Raw genomic sequence first — 17,279 nt, 5'->3', positions numbered from 1 at the left:
CAGGCAGGCCCGCATCGAACGAGCAGTGGCCCAGGTCTGGCCAACCGCGCGTGGGCTGGATTTGGGCCCATGATTATTTGTTCGGCCGACTGTGCACGCAGCTTCGGTCCCGATTTTTTAAGCATTTCCGAATTCCATTACAAACAACTTGCAAGCATGTAATTAATTAGGACTATCTACTGTTTTTCAATTGATAGAGACAAACACGGCAAGAAACGTAGTTGCTATAGGATATCCTTTTAAAACAAGAACGAGATGAGCCTCGATGAAAATAAACAAAACGCGCAGATGCGGGGCCCTTGTTAAATGTATATTATTGAAGCATTTAGTTTCCAGGACGGGTTGTTTAGCAAACCTCACAACCCTCCTAAAATAACTACACGTTAGTCTCTTTAGGATACGCTTTAATAAACCTTACCTTCTTAAACTCGGGTGCACATTTATGTGACCCAAATCCAAATCTCGACGGATTCAAAATGTATTTCTAATCACGGGTACATTGATTGTGACGTGGTTCGAGAGGCATGTCCATGACGTCGCGAATTCCTTTTAAAAGTAGAACGAGACGAGCCTCGTCAAACAAAAATATACACAGCCGCGGGGCCCTCTAACTGTATATATATTAAAACACTTAGAATTCGGGACAGGCCGTTTAGCGAATTTTTCGGCCTTACCCAAAACAACAATACGCTAGTTGCTTTAGGCACGTCTTAATAATTTATTCTCCTTAATTCGGGTGCACATTTATGTGACCCAAATCCAAATCTCAACGGAGTCGAAATATGTCTCTAGTCACGGGCACATTGATTGTGACGTGGCCCGAGACGCATTTCCACGTCGTTGCAAATTCCTTCAAAAAAAAATAAGAATGAGATGAGCCTCGCCGAATAAAAATACAAATTGTGGGGCCCTCAGTAAATACTTGTTTTAAATTACTTAGAATTCAGGAGGGCCGTTTAGCGAATTTCACGGCCTTCCCCAAAATAATAACACGATAGTCTCTTTAGGCGCGTGTTTAATAATCTATTTTCTTAAACTTGGGTGTGCATTTCATGTGACCTAAATCCAAATCCTAAAACATCAAATAAAATATGTTTCGGATTGTGGGTGCATTTCATGTGACACAGTCCAAAGATATGTTTTAAGCGATGTTCACTTTCTTGTAAATACAATAATAATAAAGCGGTTAAAAGTTAAAATTGGCACATTGGTTCATAATTGTATTTTAAAATCAGATAAATAAGCCGAATATAACAGTTGAGCGACCGTGCTAGAACCACGGAACTCGGGAATGCCTAACACCTTCTCCCGGGTTAACAGAATTCCTTATCTAGATTTCTAGTACGCAGACTGTAATATAGAGTCATTCTTTTCCTCGATTCGGGATTAAAATTGGTGACTTGGGACACCCTAAATCTCCCAAGTGGCGACTCTGAAATAAATAAACGAATCCCGTTTCGATTGTCCTTTAATTGAAAAAAACTCCCATACGCCCCCTCGGGTGCGTAAAAAGGAGGTGTGACACCTTTAATATATATATAGATATAGATTGTTATAGTAGTATTTCACTATCACTTTCTTTCTCTACATAATGTTTCCATAAATTAAAAATTGTGAAATAAAATAAAATCAATCATGCTGATCGTAAATAATTATTAAATAAGAATTTTTAGTTTTGGAAAGCTTTCAAAATCTATTTAGTATAAAATTATGAATCAATCTAAATTGATTTCCTCCGTAAACTAAATTTGATCAAATCTAATTTATCTTACTCCTTATTAGATTTGTCTAAATCTATTTAGATTATGCCACTTGGCTTAACCATAATGCTAATTATTTATGGTAGCTTTATTCCTTTAATATATATATATATATAGATAAAAATACCCCCACGTCTAATGGCAGAACTGGTGGACCTTCAATTTAACGAGGTGACATATTTTTATTGGACCACGTGGCTCTTGATTTCAGTCAGTACAAATGAGTATATTATGGTCAGACGACTTAAAAAATAACTATTATGTGTTACTAAGAAAATTTTCTCATAAAAATATTTTAATAGATAATATGTTTATCAATTTTTTATATTTTTACTAAGCATATATTTACTTATAAAAAATTTAACAAAGTAAGATTGAAATAATATTTAAGTAATAAAAAATCCGAAAAACTCGATAAAATCAAACCAATTGAAACTGATATAGTTAGCTTGATTGGCTTTTCATAAAAACCGAACCAATCCGGTACATGTACCCTGGTCCTAGGCCTGGTAATTGAAGCAAGATTCTCTGAAAATATAATGGAAAGAGAAGAAGAAAAAAAAATTATTAGTCGTCGGAGTAAACTATTTTCCGTAGTTTTGCAAGAATCAAGCAAAATTACAATGAGTTGAATATATGATTAATGAAATCTTGGTCATTTTGGTCCAGTTTAGTGTTTGAAGACTAAAATTCCCTAATCCCTTCCAGAACCACACACGATGAGGAAGGCACAGAAACACACACACACTAATGTGTAGATAAATCAATCAATCACGACACATGCTTTTGGATCTGCTTGCTTTTGAGGAGCATTTATTTTCATTTTAGCTCTCCCCGAATTACTTGTAGAGATAGACATAAGATTTATCAACCAAATTTTCCCGAAAATCAACTAAAGCACTATTAGTTGAACCATATTTTTTCAGATATGGAGGCCTCTATTTGAGTTCTCAAAGAAAGAACAACAAAGAAATGAAATGAAATAAAAAAACCGAGAGGAGAGATGATGATGCAGTTGAGCTCGGCGGCCAGTGGAAATGGTGACAAATTTCCACCGGCGACAATAAGAAAAGAGAAAAGATATAAAGTAAAAAATGACTTAGGCTAGAAGTGTATTTTTTACCTAGGTAATAAAAGTAGAGTCGGATTCGGTTAATGGGGCGGATGTTAGACTCAAATTTGATTTCTGGCTGAGCTTGCCACGTGCCCCAATAAAAATATGCCACCTCATTAAATTGAAAGCCCACCAGTTCTGCTGTGAGACGTGGATATTTTTATTAATAAAATTAATGTCGTATGTATTTTTGGACCGATAGATGGACGAAAAGTATTCATAAACAATTTAGCAAATAATAAGGATAGCTTAGACCTTTTTTCGAAACTAATATTAACTCCGTGCTAATATAATAAAATTATTGCAATTTAGATAATAAATAATTTTCTTATTACATTTTTAAAAGGAACTTTCTAATTTTTCTCGAAGGAAAATAAGTCCACGTAGAGCAAAATAAATAAAAAGAATTTGTATAATCAACTCAACTAGATCGTTGAGGTCACATTGTTATATGACTTTTTAGACTCTCTTCAAAATATTTGAACAATAAAATTTGTAGTTGATAGTACTTCTCCCTCCAGCTTCTAAATATTAAAAATTTGTATAAGAAGAATTAAGAAGTCAATGCTTGATTTTATGCCAAAATTTAGATGCGTCGGCGTTTCAAATTGGTGTATAAATTAATGTTAAAAATTTATTAAAATTGCAATAATGTATGGATATGAACTCATAAATCTATACTATATTAAAAGGCCCTTAGCGAAATGTCGTTCGCCTTTTTTACCCTCTAAAAATAGAATTTACATTAGACAAAAAGTCTTTTAGTTATTTTTCTAATATTTAAGACTTTTAAACCAACTATAATCTTTACTATTGAATCTATTTCCTTATTTAAATTATGTAAGAATCCTAAATATTTAAGAATTTGAAATCAACTAAACTTTTCCATATTGAACTTTTACTTATTCCAACTATAACCAACTATGCACTAACACGCTTTGGCCTAAGTATTCTCATACCAAATAGAAAATTTTCACTCTTTCTTCCGTTTCCATTTGAAATGCTTGGACTAAAATAAATTAAAAGATAAATTAAAATTAAAGAATTTATTTAATCTATCTATATACTATATTAAAAGCACGAAGGCCTTTAGCGAAATGTCGTTTGCTTTTTTTATCCTTTTAAAATAGAGCTCACACTAGACAAAATAGTCATTTAATTATTATCTTAATATTTAGGACTTTAAAAGAAACTAAAATTTGATTATTAGATTTTTCCTTATTGAATTAAATAAGAAACCCCAATATTAAGGACTTTAAAATAGATATTATTTAAGAGAATTAATTAAGAGTATTACGTTTCTTTTCCTTGTATACTCATGTGATTTCCATAGAAATATGTTTACATTGATTCCTCTTATTAGGGAACCTATAATTCTAACATTACCTAATTAAATATTTGTTCTAATTATTAAATGTAGTTTTCAATATTACATAAAATCGATAAAGAGAATAATATTATGCTCGAGTAGGAGAATAGTTTGAAAATAATTTGTATCTTCTATACTATCAAAAAAGCATAAAATCTCAACAAATAATTAAGTCTTTGAATTAATAAAGCAACGAAAAAGTCAATTCAATTTTGTTTTAAAATTATTATGTAAGTAAACTTATTTGTCAAGTTGATAAAACTCTTAAGGTACACAAATTATTTTACACAAGAAGAGCAATTGCCGTGAAAGAAATAAGAAAATAGAGAAAAATTGATTATAATATAGTATTAAAAGTTAAATTGCTAAAATGTTAAGTTGAAGCAATAAGGATATAACCCAAGACAAAAAAAAATCACAAAAATTACCCTTATCATTTTTCTTTCTTTTTATATTTATTTTAATAAATGTAGCTCCCTATATTTTTCATATCGTATTACATCATTTTTTATAATTCAATATTAGCTATTTCATACTTTATATTGTTATTTATCTATGGGTTTCTAGGAGCTATAGTTCTATCTCTACGCTCACAAATTTCTAAAAGACCCAAAGATTCAAATTCTTCAATTTATTTTATTATCTTTGAATAATTATTTTAAAGTATTTTTTTGTTATTTGTTTATAGTATTTGGTAATAAAGATAACAATAATTTTCATAAGATATATATTATCTCATAAATCATAATAAGATATATAAAGACTTATGTGGCGTAACATTTCTTTGTTTAATGAGCTAGCTTAGTGAGATTAACATTCATTATATTTAGAAACTTACATTTTCTTTCTTTGATATTTTTTCAATAACTAAAACACATTATTGAATAATATATATATAATTTTTAAAAATTATATATTTATTGATATAGGTACACGGGCAAAGTGCGTACCCTAATACTAGTATAACATAAAAATCTGAACTCACACAATACTTTGTCCACCTTTATTTCCTTTTTATTTGCAAAATTAACTACAAGGAGGAGAATTTGTGTCCGCCCCACCCCTTCTCTTCTAACAGTTGATAATACGAGAGGGTAGGTCTATTTTGGTCCCTTAAATATAATTCCGAGCATATTTAGTCCCTTAAGTATGCTAAAGTGGAGCATATTTAGTCTCACTGATAGAATGTATTCAAAAACTAACGGTGTTAACCAACTCTGATTCATGAAACAAATCTTCTGCTCTGAAACAAAACGTTTCCTCTCCTTTTATTGGATAACGCAAATTATCACTTTAATTTCTCATTTTTAGATAATGTCTTCTAAAATTTTGACCTTAAAAATAACCCTTCTGTGCCAGTTTTCAATGAGAAAATGACGTCGTATAGCCGCTGTAAAAAAAATAGTTGAAAAATATATAAATTTGTATATTATTTTGTATATATATATACATTTTGTATGTTAATATATAAAAATTATACAAATTTTATGTACTTTTTTCGACTACCGGATATAAATAGTTTCTGGTGCGGGCTAAAAGTGATAATACAATCCGATTATTCGTTTGCTTCAATAATATGCCTAGAAGTGATCTTGGTAGCTCTATTTTTTCAAATTTTAACTTTTCTTTTTGGAAAAATCAACCGAAATTTTAAAAGTAAAAGTTTCAACGTTAAAATCTTAAATTTATCAGTTCTATGCTATTAGTGAGTGTTGGTTTATAAAATATTTTTGATGATTTAATTAAAAAGACGGTGAGTGCCGAAACCAACACCGTAATTGATCTTGGGCAGATTCTGTCATTGAGACTAAATGTGTTCCACTTTAGCATACTTAAGGGACTAAATATGCTCAAGGTTATATTTGAGGGACCAAAATAGATATTGGCCAAAAACTCTCTCAAAAGATCATTTCAATTTTACTGGTTTTATTCATTTTTGAGCTCCGTTTTTACCCTTTTGAACAAAAATAATGGCAGCTCGAAAGCGGATGCTTCTCAAGGTCATAATCCTAGGCGATAGCGGGTGAACTTTTCATGTTTCTCTTCTCAGTTCTCCCAATCTCATTCATTGATTCCCTAATACAGTTTTAAGAATTTTAATTCCGATTTGGTCTGAAACTTAATTCTATAATTTGGATTTGTTTGCTTTGCATGATTGCGAATTTTATATAAGGTTGTTATTGCTACGTAGTTTGATTTCTCTTCAATGAATTGTGTGAACCACCTAATCTAATTTCTCTATTTAACATTGTATTAGAGTAAGCAGAGATCAACGGTTGGAATTCATCGCCATCCGTCCCAAAAGATATTTTCACGTACTTGGTCCTGGAAGAGAATTAAGACCTGCACTTGAGGGGCATGTTGTAGACCTAATATAAGTTAAAAGGTGTCTCTTTTAAGCTTTAACATGATGTGGTTAACACAGTGGCAATGATAATTTTCACCATGGGGATTCAAAAAATTTAAAAAGGTAAATACGCGAAGAAGCCGAGGGGATTCATCATCTAATATACATAAAATGTTGACCTTATATGCAATGTAATTTTCTGGCGAAGCTGTGAACCCCATTCACCCCCCCATAGCTCCACCCTTAACATATTGCAGTAGTTTTTTTTTTTTTTTTTTCCCTCGCTTGTATTTCCTTATCTTTTCTACATATTGGAAAATACTAGCTGACACCTATAAGCAACTCTTTAGAATGGAAAAGCCTGAAATTTCGCTAAGGCTGTAGTAATATTTGATCTATATACACAATATAATTTTTGAGCAACCAGGGTTCAGCTGACAACCTTTCGGCATATGTAGATACGCCCCTAGTTCTTTAGACGTTGAAGAGTGATCTGCACTTGTTCTTTGAACAACTGGACAAAATGAAGGGAAAAAAGAATGTTAAATGGATAATGCTTCCCGGTTTTGGTTTCTTGACAAAAAAATAGTGGGCAGGCTTGAAAACCGAGTGTGTAAATTTGGAAATTTGACTGCTTCTAATCATTAATCGGGTTTGAAATCTTGACATCTTTGCTTTTCTAGGTTTTCTAGGTTTCCTCATTTTTTACCTGTTTGAATATATTTTAGTAGACTAGGTTGTGGAACCTTAAAATCCTTCTCAGCTGATTTAGTATTCCTTGAATCCATAAACTGAACCATCTGGATCAGAGGCTCTTATCTGTTTGATGTTTAATCTGTACATTATTTTACGTTAGCATACCATCTAGATTTAATGACTGACTTCCCTGTTGATCCTTTTATAGGGTGGGAAAGACGTCTCTGATGAACCAGTATGCTCACATTCCTCTTTTTTGAATTCCAGCAAAATATATACTTTATTTTTTTTCCTTTTCGAGTTTTGTCTTACCATATACATCTCTTTCATGATTATTTTTAGGTATGTGAATCGCAAGTTTAGTAACCAATACAAGGCGACAATCGGAGCTGATTTCTTGACAAAAGAAATTCAGTTTGAGGATAGGTTATACATATTGCAGGTAAGATTCAGGAGTCAGAAGCATCTAATGAGTGCTATTACCTCATCCCTCTTTTCTTTTCTCGAAATTAGTTTGTTCTTATGTTATTGTTCACTTTCACTTAATTCTTATTCTCGATTGACCCTGTTAAATTCATTTGGAAATAAAAATAACGTTCGTGTCAATTATGTGATTGGATTGCAGTAGAATAGTGCTTGCAAAAAGTTTATCTAATATCTAATATAGAGGGCTTATTCAACCCTGACCAATGCTTCTGCATTTTAATTTCTAGCAATAAATAGTGAGGTCTGTAACTATCTCAATCTCCATATCAAGCTTCTTATTTTGGTCTAAGAGTAGCATATATAGAAAGTTCTGGTCAGTTAAATTTCCAATTTTTTAAAAGATATACTAGTTCAGTCTCAAAAAGAGAGAGGATGATATACCAGTTGTAATGCAGTGTAGTCTGCATAAGGAAAGATTGATTATTTCACATTTAGCAATTAGAATTGATATTCTTGAGAAGGTTAATCTAGCATTTTGTGTAGTTATAGAGCAAATCAGTTTTCTGCAGATTGGCTGGATTTTAGGATATATCAATTTAATTTCTAGGGAGTAGTATGATAGCTTCCAGAGTATCTTGTTAAAATGTATATAATTTCATTAGGAGAAACATTCCTGCCTTGGCACTTCTTCTGTTACCGTCTCCTAAAGTATAGGACTTCCAAATTAAGGATATTACAGTGTTTTGGAGCTTTAGATGCTTTTTATCTCATTACAGGACAAGGTGTCACTTCGTGATGCTACAAAGGGTAAATTAGGGTTTTGTTTATTTGGACAAAGTTTTAATTCTTTTTGAAATTTGAGCAGAAAAAAGCTTTAGTGGAAGTAATGTACATTCTCTAATTGTTAGCATCTCCTTTTAGAATCATAAACAGTCGTAGATGGACATAGGTGAAAAGAAAAAAGGGTTATGAGGAACATAGGACCGAACTTTGCCATCATAGAAATGTTGTTTGTTTTCGCTATAAAAGCTGCTCTTATGAAAAACTTTTGCACTTGTCAGATTGTTTCTGCTGGAATGTTTGACCAAATATAAGCAAGTTTGAATAAATCTGAGATGACTGTTATCATAATGTTTGATGCATATTGCTATTCTTAAGGAAATGAATTAATTCCTATAAAAGTCGATTCCAGATATGGAATTGTAAGGTGATTCATTCTGTCATTGGGTCATAGGACTACATGAATTCGGAGGCATTTGACAGGCCAATCACGACTTCTAAATCTGTGTAGGGATTATTGGGAGGTTTGGAGAAATTAGTTTAACCCTAATTCGCCTTAGAAGACAAATTACTTAGTATTGGAATAAAACAATCTTGAACAGAATAGATACACAGATACAGATAATTCATATAGCCGAGTCCATCTAATTTGGAATGAGGCAAACATTAATTGAATGGTTGATTATCAGGCCAACCATTTTATACAAAAAGCATATGTACTGTTGGGTTCTGTTCAATGATTGACATCATGATCCTACTAATAAAAAAAATAAAGTTTCACTTCCTGGTCCTGTCACATGGTGCCAGTTCAAGTGTGTTCCTTTTGCCCCGAAAGAAAAGTTCATGCATTTGCACCCTGAAATGTCCACAACATTTAAATTTTAAATTCTCCTCATTTTTTCTTTTCTGCATGCTTATAACAACAACAATATAGGTATGAGACTAAAGAAATGATTACATTTCTGTACCATTACAAATATATTCACTTAGGTATATTTCAATGACAGGAGGCATATAGGTCAGGGTTTGCGTGTTCACTGCTCAGGAACCTCGTACTAAGGGTCTCTTTTCAGATTCACTACTGACCTTTTCAACTATAAAACAAATCTAAGATCATTTTCTAAATATATTCTGAAAGATGATTGACAGAATGTTTTGACGCATTGGTTCAAGGAAACATATGTTAATTCTTGGCTCACCGATTTTGTCGTCTCCCTAACCAAGGTCTTATTGAATTTGTCTAATACAGTAGGTCTAATTACGTATGTGATTGACAAGATGCTATTATAGTTAGTTTAAACGGAACGAACATCCAGTTTCTACAAGCAATATTCTTCAAAACCAATGCTATTTTCTTGTAGTCTACTGCAGATGAACCGCTCCTCAACAAATCAATTTCTTTTTGTGTATCGCGAAAAGTAGCTCTGCTAAATGTGCGGTTTTCGATTTAGTTTGTATTTATGACTTGTGGAATATCACAAAGTATACAGTACCCATGGGAGATGGTTGGAAAAACCTGACAGTTATTTTACTCACCATCTTCGCTTCTAATCTGCCACATCTTACTCTGCTTCGGATATGGGATACAGCTGGGCAGGAAAGGTTCCAAAGTCTGGGTGTAGCTTTTTACCGTGGAGCAGATTGTTGTGTTCTAGTATATGATGTGAATGTTATGAAGTCATTTGAGAATCTTAACAACTGGAGGGACGAATTTTTAATCCAGGTAATATGGATCCATAATTTGCCCCCGTGTTTTGATGTGTTTAAAATAAATAGCTGATAAGTTTTGCATTTAATGTTCAGGCAAGCCCATCTGATCCCGAGAACTTTCCATTTGTCGTACTGGGGAATAAGATAGATGTTGATGGCGGCAACAGTCAAGTGGTAAATTAATTTATCTTTTGATGATTCTTCTCATGATGATTCTTCTTTTATTGTCATTTTTTCTTTCAAATTTGGCATCTAGGAATGGAGTTGTTTTTTGCTCTAAATTGGTTGCATGGGTTGCAGGTCTCTGAGAAGAAAGTAAAGGCATGGTGTGCTTTCAAGGGAAACATACCATATTTTGAGACCTCAGCAAAAGAGGGATTCAATGTGGATGCAGCTTTCCAGTGTATAGCCAAAAATGCTCTGAAAAATGAACCTGAAAATGAAATGTAAGTCTCTTGCAAACAGGAACTCTACTATGCCAACTTATATGGGCATTAATTATATGCATTGAGTTCCCAGTATTATAAACGGAACTGTTTAAGCCAGAGTCGGTTCACCCAATCCTCCAATTATGCTTGAAAGGTTCTCTGTTCTTTTTTAAGTAGAAGCGCCTTGAAGAATTAACTGGATTTTATCTCCTGTTTTGAGAAAACTGTGTCATCTTCTGAGAAATGTATTCGATGGTTCATGCAATTAGGTGTAATTTGGAGAAGTTGCCCTAGGTCTTGTAACAAGTACTCTTTTCGAGTGATCTGTTATCTGTATCCAATATCATAGAACTGTGTGCATCATTCGATCTTTAGCCGTGCAAACATTCTTTTTCTACATCTACCGAGTTGCTGACTGGTCTGACAACTATTGTTTTTCTTCTTCATGTTTATAGTTACCTTCCGGATACTATTGATGTTGCTGGTGGAAGTCAATCCAGATCAACAAGATGCGAATGTTGAAGGGCTTCTCTGTTGGGTTGTTTCATCGACTGAACCACAGATTCTCTGATTTGAATCCTCTGTTGATATTAATTAAGTTTATTACAGCACTGTTAGTTGAAGTCTGTATTTGATTTTAGCTTCCAAATTGCAAAAGTATGATTATATTGATGCTGCATTTTTTTACTCCTTGTAAACTTCTTTTTGCTTCAACCTTAATGATATTACGAGATACTAACACTATACATCCAAAACTACCTTTATCATGGAATTTTGGAATACATGGAATTCGTTTTAGCTGTGGGAGCTTCCTTCATTCCTTTTTCTTTTTCTTTTTTTGGAAATGCCGGATTGTTTAATACTATGTTATACTGTAGTAATTTTTTGATGTGATTTATTATTTAAATTGACTTAGTAATTGTTTTAATAATTTTATTTCATAATTACTAGTAGTAATATTTTGTACAACTAATTTAGTGTTTGGACAACATTAGAATTAGAAGATTGAAAACAGAGAGTATTTGAAGTTGAATTTTTTTTGTAGAAGTTGATTTTTTTTTTTTTGTAGAAGTTGCAATTTGTATTAAGAATCTCACTTGGAAAAAAAGTTTGTGGCAGTTGCGAGTTGTATTTAGGTATGTATTTATTTTGTAACATTTTTGTATAAAAGTTGAAAATTTGTGAGTAAGAACTAGTATTTCACATGAAATATGCGTTTTTAAAGTAAAAATTGTATGGGGTAGCCACTATTTAAAGTGGTGTTTACTTTTTATACAACATTTTTTATACTAAGCAAAAATAGCCACTAGTTTATTAAAATTAATATGAAAGGACGTTGTTACCCTTTCCTTCCCAAACGGAAATACAGTGGTATCACAGGTTGGATAGATATACCATTTTCAGATTCTCTTTCTGGGCTATTCTCTCTGCATATTCTTTCTGGGCTATTCGCTCTGCATATTCTTCTTCTATTCCCAACCTCCATTTTCTTTCTTTTTCTTTATCGTCTTCTTCCTGTATATTTTGCTTTGTATTTTGTCAATTGAAAAGTGACTCCTTTTTTATGATCTCAGAAAAGCTATGCCAGAGTATGTAGTTAATGAAGAATGGGAGATTGAGTCAAAGGAAAATACAAGGCCTACTCCTCAAACACTGCATATAAGTAATAGAAATTCACTGTATTTTTTTTCTATTGAGTCTACTGCTACTACTACTATACCTACTGTGCCTTGAGATCCTATGGAGAGGGAATTAGGTGTTAAGTCATGATCACCTTTTTAATTCTCCTTCTCTTTTGACTTTTACATGCTATGGTTTTTAAATTGGGTAAACCTTCAGTCAAAATGGAAGAAAAAAGTGAATTTATCAGAAAAGGATAAAATATTTAAAATATCTATATTTAAGTTCAAAAGTTAAGGACACTTGGTCCTTAATTTCGAGTTCCAATTTCAAAAGTTAAGGACACTTGGTCCTGAACTTAGAATTACAAGTTCAAAAGTTAAGGACACTTGGTCCTGAACTTAGACTAACAAGCTCAAAAGTTAAGGACAATAGGTCCTAAACTTACAGTTACAAGTTCAAAAGTTAAGGACAATAAGTCCTGACGTCCTGAACTTAGACTAACAAGCTCAAAAGTTAATGACAATATGTCCTGAACTTAGGCTAAGAAGCCCAAAAGTTAAAGACAATAGGTCCTGAACTTAGACTAACGAGCTCAAAAGTTAAGGACACTTGGTCCTGAACTTACAGTTACAAGTTCAAAAATTAAGGACACTTGGTCTTGAACTTAGACTAACAAGCTCAAAAGTTAAGGATAATAGGTCCTAAACTTAGACTTACAAGTTCAAAAGTTAAAGACAATAGGTCCTAAAGTCCTGAAGTCATAAACTTAGAGTTCCAAGTTCAAAAGTTAAGGATATATAGTCCTGAAATCCTGAACTTAGAGTTGCAAGTTCAAAGGTTAAGGACACTTGGTCCTAAACTTTATTAGCAGAAGGGTGTTTTCGTCTGGGCAGGTAAAGTTTATTAAAGCAGTGGCTAAAGACTAAAGATATTTTAAACAGTGGCTTAAAAGTAAATACATATGTTATTAGTGGCTAACCGTGCACTTCCCCTGTTTTTAAACAAGTGTTTGGAGCTTCAAAATGAGTACTTATTACAGTCCTGTCTCTCCATAATAACCTCGTTTGTTTCAATATTTTTTGGCTTTTATAGTGAATGGTTGTTATACACCTATAACAACATTTGACATTAAAATATTATTTGGCCGTTATAAATAAAAGCTATCCAAATATCAATTATTTTTCCTTTTCTAATGTTACATATAAAAATAAGAAAATTATTCAAATTTAAAATCTCAAAAGATCTGCGTATTTCACTAGTTAAATATTGAAGAAAGCTAATATATTATTAATAAATTCATAACTAATGATAAAAATTTAAACTCTAAAGCACACATTTAAATCTACTTAGAGAAATAAATTCTTTCAAGATTAATGGAAGAACTTTGTAATTGTAGTTTTTTCTGTAGATTTCATTCTCTTACTAGCGATATAATGCTTGAATTGGCGAAGATTCGTATCCAAATTTTCAGCAAAAAGATATTCAATAGCTTTCACTTGAAGACAATCAAAGAGCTTAACAGTTAAATCTTCTATCTAAATATTTTTTGGCATTTGTCCAATGGAAAAGACATCCTGTGCAAATCTTCAAATCTTATGTCTTTATGCAAAGTAGAAACTTTGTGCAATAGAAAAGATTGTGTACATATTTTTAAAATTATTATTAATAACCTTAAAAATTATATATGACTGTTATAGAATGGTAATTTTACCAAGAGCGTTCTGTTATAAATATAGTTGTTGTTGTTACAGGTAAAAAGCTATTATAGAGAGGTAAAATATAACTTAAAAATTTATTATGAGAAAAACTTGGCTAATACTATTATAGAGAGGTGTGATTGTATTATGTCCAGGCGAGATTTTGTCGGATAAAAGGTAATAACAAATTTATATTCTCAAGCTAGGCCACGCTATTCAGGGAGGAAATTTATATCCAAGATCCGCGTCTACAGCAAAGAAGTAAACTCTAGGCAACGTGTTCAATTGTAGAACTACTTTTTTTTTGATGGAATTGTAGAACTACTGACAAGTAACAACATCTCTACAAAGTTTCTGAAGTAGTCAATGATATACATTTGTGTGCAAAGGCACCATACGAGTGTGGCCTAGCATCAATAAAGTAGAGTGAAATTTTTGAAAAATTATAATACAAATCTCAATAGATATCAAAAAATGATACTTCTTCCTTTCCACAATAAATAACTATTTTTTTTGGCGCACCCTTTAATAAAATACATATTCATACAAAACAAATAAGTATTTTGACCAAATTACCTTTAATTAAATTTTGCATATTGTTTAGAAAGAATTACAAGAAAATACACATGACTTCACACCATAACAAAAAATGGCCCATATTTTTAAGTTTTACCCGACCTAACCCATATTGTACATATTTTGAAAACAGTAGCTCTTGCAAATTTGTTCTTACAATCATTGCTTCTAAAAGCTATGGAGTTAAATCTGTGTTCTCACAACCATTGCTTTTACTCTCTCTTCTTCTCACATCTTTTACATATGCTTCAAGGGGCCGGGCCGTCTGTGACTACCCGGCCGGTTATCTTAAGAATCAATACCCCGATCCTCTATTAACTGCTTTTCCCGTATTTATTTTTGCTATTTTGATTCGATATGATGTTCGGTTTTGAGTTTCAGAGAGTTTTGGGACACTTAGTCCCTAAATGAGAGCTTAAGTTTGGGAAATTTGACCGTAGTCGAAATAGTGTGAAGACTCAGTTGGGTGATTTCGGGTTTAGGAGCGTAATCAGATTGTGTTTTGGAGGTCCGTAGCTAATTTAGGCTTGAAATGTCGAAAGTCAAATTTTTGAAGTTTCCGATTCGATAGTGAGATTTTGATCCGAGGGTCGGAATGGAATTCCGGAAGTTGGAGTAGCTTCGTAGTGTTTAATGTGACGTGTGTGCAAAATTTCAGGTCATTCAGACGAGGTTTGATAGACTTTTTGATTGAAAGCGTAATTTGTGAGTTTTTGAAGTTCTTAGGCTTGAATCCGATGTTAAATTGGTGTTTTGATGTCGTTTTGAGCGTTTCGAAGGTTGGAACAAGTTTGAATGATGTTTTAGGATTGGTTGGCATGTTTGGTTTAGGTCTCGGGGGCCTCGGGTGAGTTTCGGGTGCTTGGCGGAAGTTGAATTTAGACTTAGGAAGATTTTGCATTGCTGAACCTGTCATAACCGCACCTGCGTGTGTGGGACCGCAGGTGCAAGCGGAAAGTTGGTCCAGCTCCAGGAGTCGTAGGTGCTAGAAGGGTAACGCACCTGCAAGACCGCATGTGCGGAAAGTCTATCGTAGAAGCGGAAAGTTGATTTAATGAGAAGTCGCAGATGCGACCTTGGCTCCGCAGAAGCGGGACCGTAGGTGCAGCCCAGGGCCGCAGATGCGGTTTAACTAGGCAGAATATATAAATACTTGCCTTCGCGAATTTGAGTTATTTTCACCTCTTTTCAAACGGAAGAAGCCTTGGGGAGCATTTTCAAGGGAGATTTTCAGAGGAATTCATTGGAGTAAGGTCTTTGGTCCCTAAACTCGTTATTGCGGTGATTTTTATCATTATAAACATGAAAATTTAAGGAAAATCAGTGGTAATTTGGGAGTTAGGGCTTGACTAATTAAAGGCATTTAAGTAATGATTTGAGGTCCGATTTTGGCACTTTTGGTATGACTGAACTCGTGAGAGTGTGAGGATTCTGGAAATGTAAATTTTACCTGATTTTGAGACATGGGCCCGAGGGACATTTTGGTCATTTTACCTAATTTCGCGTATTAGCTTAGAATTTCTTTGTGGAATCAGTAACTTGAAGTATTATTTACATTATGAAATTGAATTGAATAGATGTGGGCCATTTGGAGTCGAGTACTCGTGGCAAGAGCGTGGTTTCAGATTGATTTGAGCTGGTTCGAGGTAAGTGGCTTGCCTAACCTTGTGTGGGGGACATTCCCCTTAGGATTTGGTATTGTGGTAATTGAAATGCCTTGTACGTGAGGTGACGAGTGCATACTTGTGCTAATTGTTAAAAAATCTGTTTTCACTAAAGTAGCTTTAATTGTGTTTTCCTTTCCTGCTTACTCTACTTGAAATTTTAGCCTGCTGTTAGCTTAGAGAAGCATGTTTAATTGACTTAATTGTTTTATTGCTTAAAATGCCTTAATTGTATTATGTGAAGCACGTTAGGTTAGAATTACCTGTTTTACTTGGTACGAAATTGAGCTTAATTGAGTATTCCTTGTGTTGTGCTGTGTGTTTTTACTTTGGGACTACGAGACGGCATCTCGGGAGACCCCCTGTACGTATTTATGATTTGAGTTGAGGAGCGGGATACCGAGAGATCCCTAGCACATATATTGAGGATACCAAGAGATCCTCGGGATACCAGGAGATCCCTAGCATATATTGAGGATACCAAGAGATCATCGGGATACCAAGAGATCCCTAACATATATTGAGGATACCAAGAGATCCTCAGTATACCAAGATATCCCTCGCACATATTGAGGGTACTAAGAGATCCTCGGGATACTGAGAGATCCCCGGTTATTATCTTTGTGAAGAGTAGTATTTCTTGTGATTGTTTTTGCCTCTGTTTCAGTTGTAGTTATCTTTATTATCCTGTACTAATTCTTATCGTTATCTTTCAACTGTAATGCTTTATCTTATACTGTCACACCATATATTTTATTTAATCTCAGTAGGGCCCTGACCTTCTGTCACGACCCCGATTTGCCCTCCGTGAACCATCGTGACGACATCTAGTCCTCTCGACTAGGTAAGCCTAAATTGCGGAAGATAACCAAAGTGCGGAAATGAAAACAAATTAAAACAGAATGAAGAGTGATAAAACAGTGTTTAAAAGTGTCACTCGGCATACACAATATTTAACTCTCAAACCAACACATACTTTCAAGACCCCGAAACCCATGAATCACAAGCTAAGGATCACTATACAGTACTCTATTTCTAGAATATCTAACAAGGAAATGAAATACAGAAGGGCAAATGTTTAAAAGCTAG

At 33.4% G+C, this 17,279-nt stretch overlaps 1 protein-coding gene across 1 annotated transcript; it reads left to right on the top strand.

Moving 5' to 3' along the window:
* Positions 1–6,178: 6,178 nt before the first annotated feature.
* LOC104246417 (ras-related protein Rab7-like) lies at positions 6,179–11,432 on the top strand. The gene is made up of 7 exons (XM_009802226.2): positions 6,179–6,266; positions 7,495–7,521; positions 7,629–7,728; positions 10,069–10,215; positions 10,296–10,376; positions 10,503–10,648; positions 11,086–11,432. Exons 1-7 carry the CDS (start codon positions 6,214–6,216, stop codon positions 11,150–11,152), a joined length of 621 nt encoding a protein of 206 aa, XP_009800528.1. The 5' UTR covers positions 6,179–6,213; the 3' UTR covers positions 11,153–11,432.
* The last annotated feature ends 5,847 nt before the right edge of the window (positions 11,433–17,279 follow it).

Source organism: Nicotiana sylvestris, chromosome 10 (assembly GCF_000393655.2).
Source record: "Nicotiana sylvestris chromosome 10, ASM39365v2, whole genome shotgun sequence".
NCBI classification, from domain to species: Eukaryota; Viridiplantae; Streptophyta; class Magnoliopsida; order Solanales; family Solanaceae; genus Nicotiana; species Nicotiana sylvestris.
Note: the sequence above shows the minus strand (reverse complement) of the source record. Positions and strands in the feature narration are given on the sequence as shown.

Coding starts and splice junctions, on each gene's coding strand:
- LOC104246417 (XM_009802226.2), top strand. CDS start 6,214: ATGGCAGCTCGAAAGCGGATGCTTCTCAAGGTCATAATCCTAGGCGAT. Junction 6,267..7,494: donor ATAATCCTAGGCGATAGCGG/GTGAACTTTTCA, acceptor ATCCTTTTATAG/GGTGGGAAAGACGTCTCTGA. Junction 7,729..10,068: donor ATAGGTTATACATATTGCAG/GTAAGATTCAGG, acceptor ACTCTGCTTCGG/ATATGGGATACAGCTGGGCA.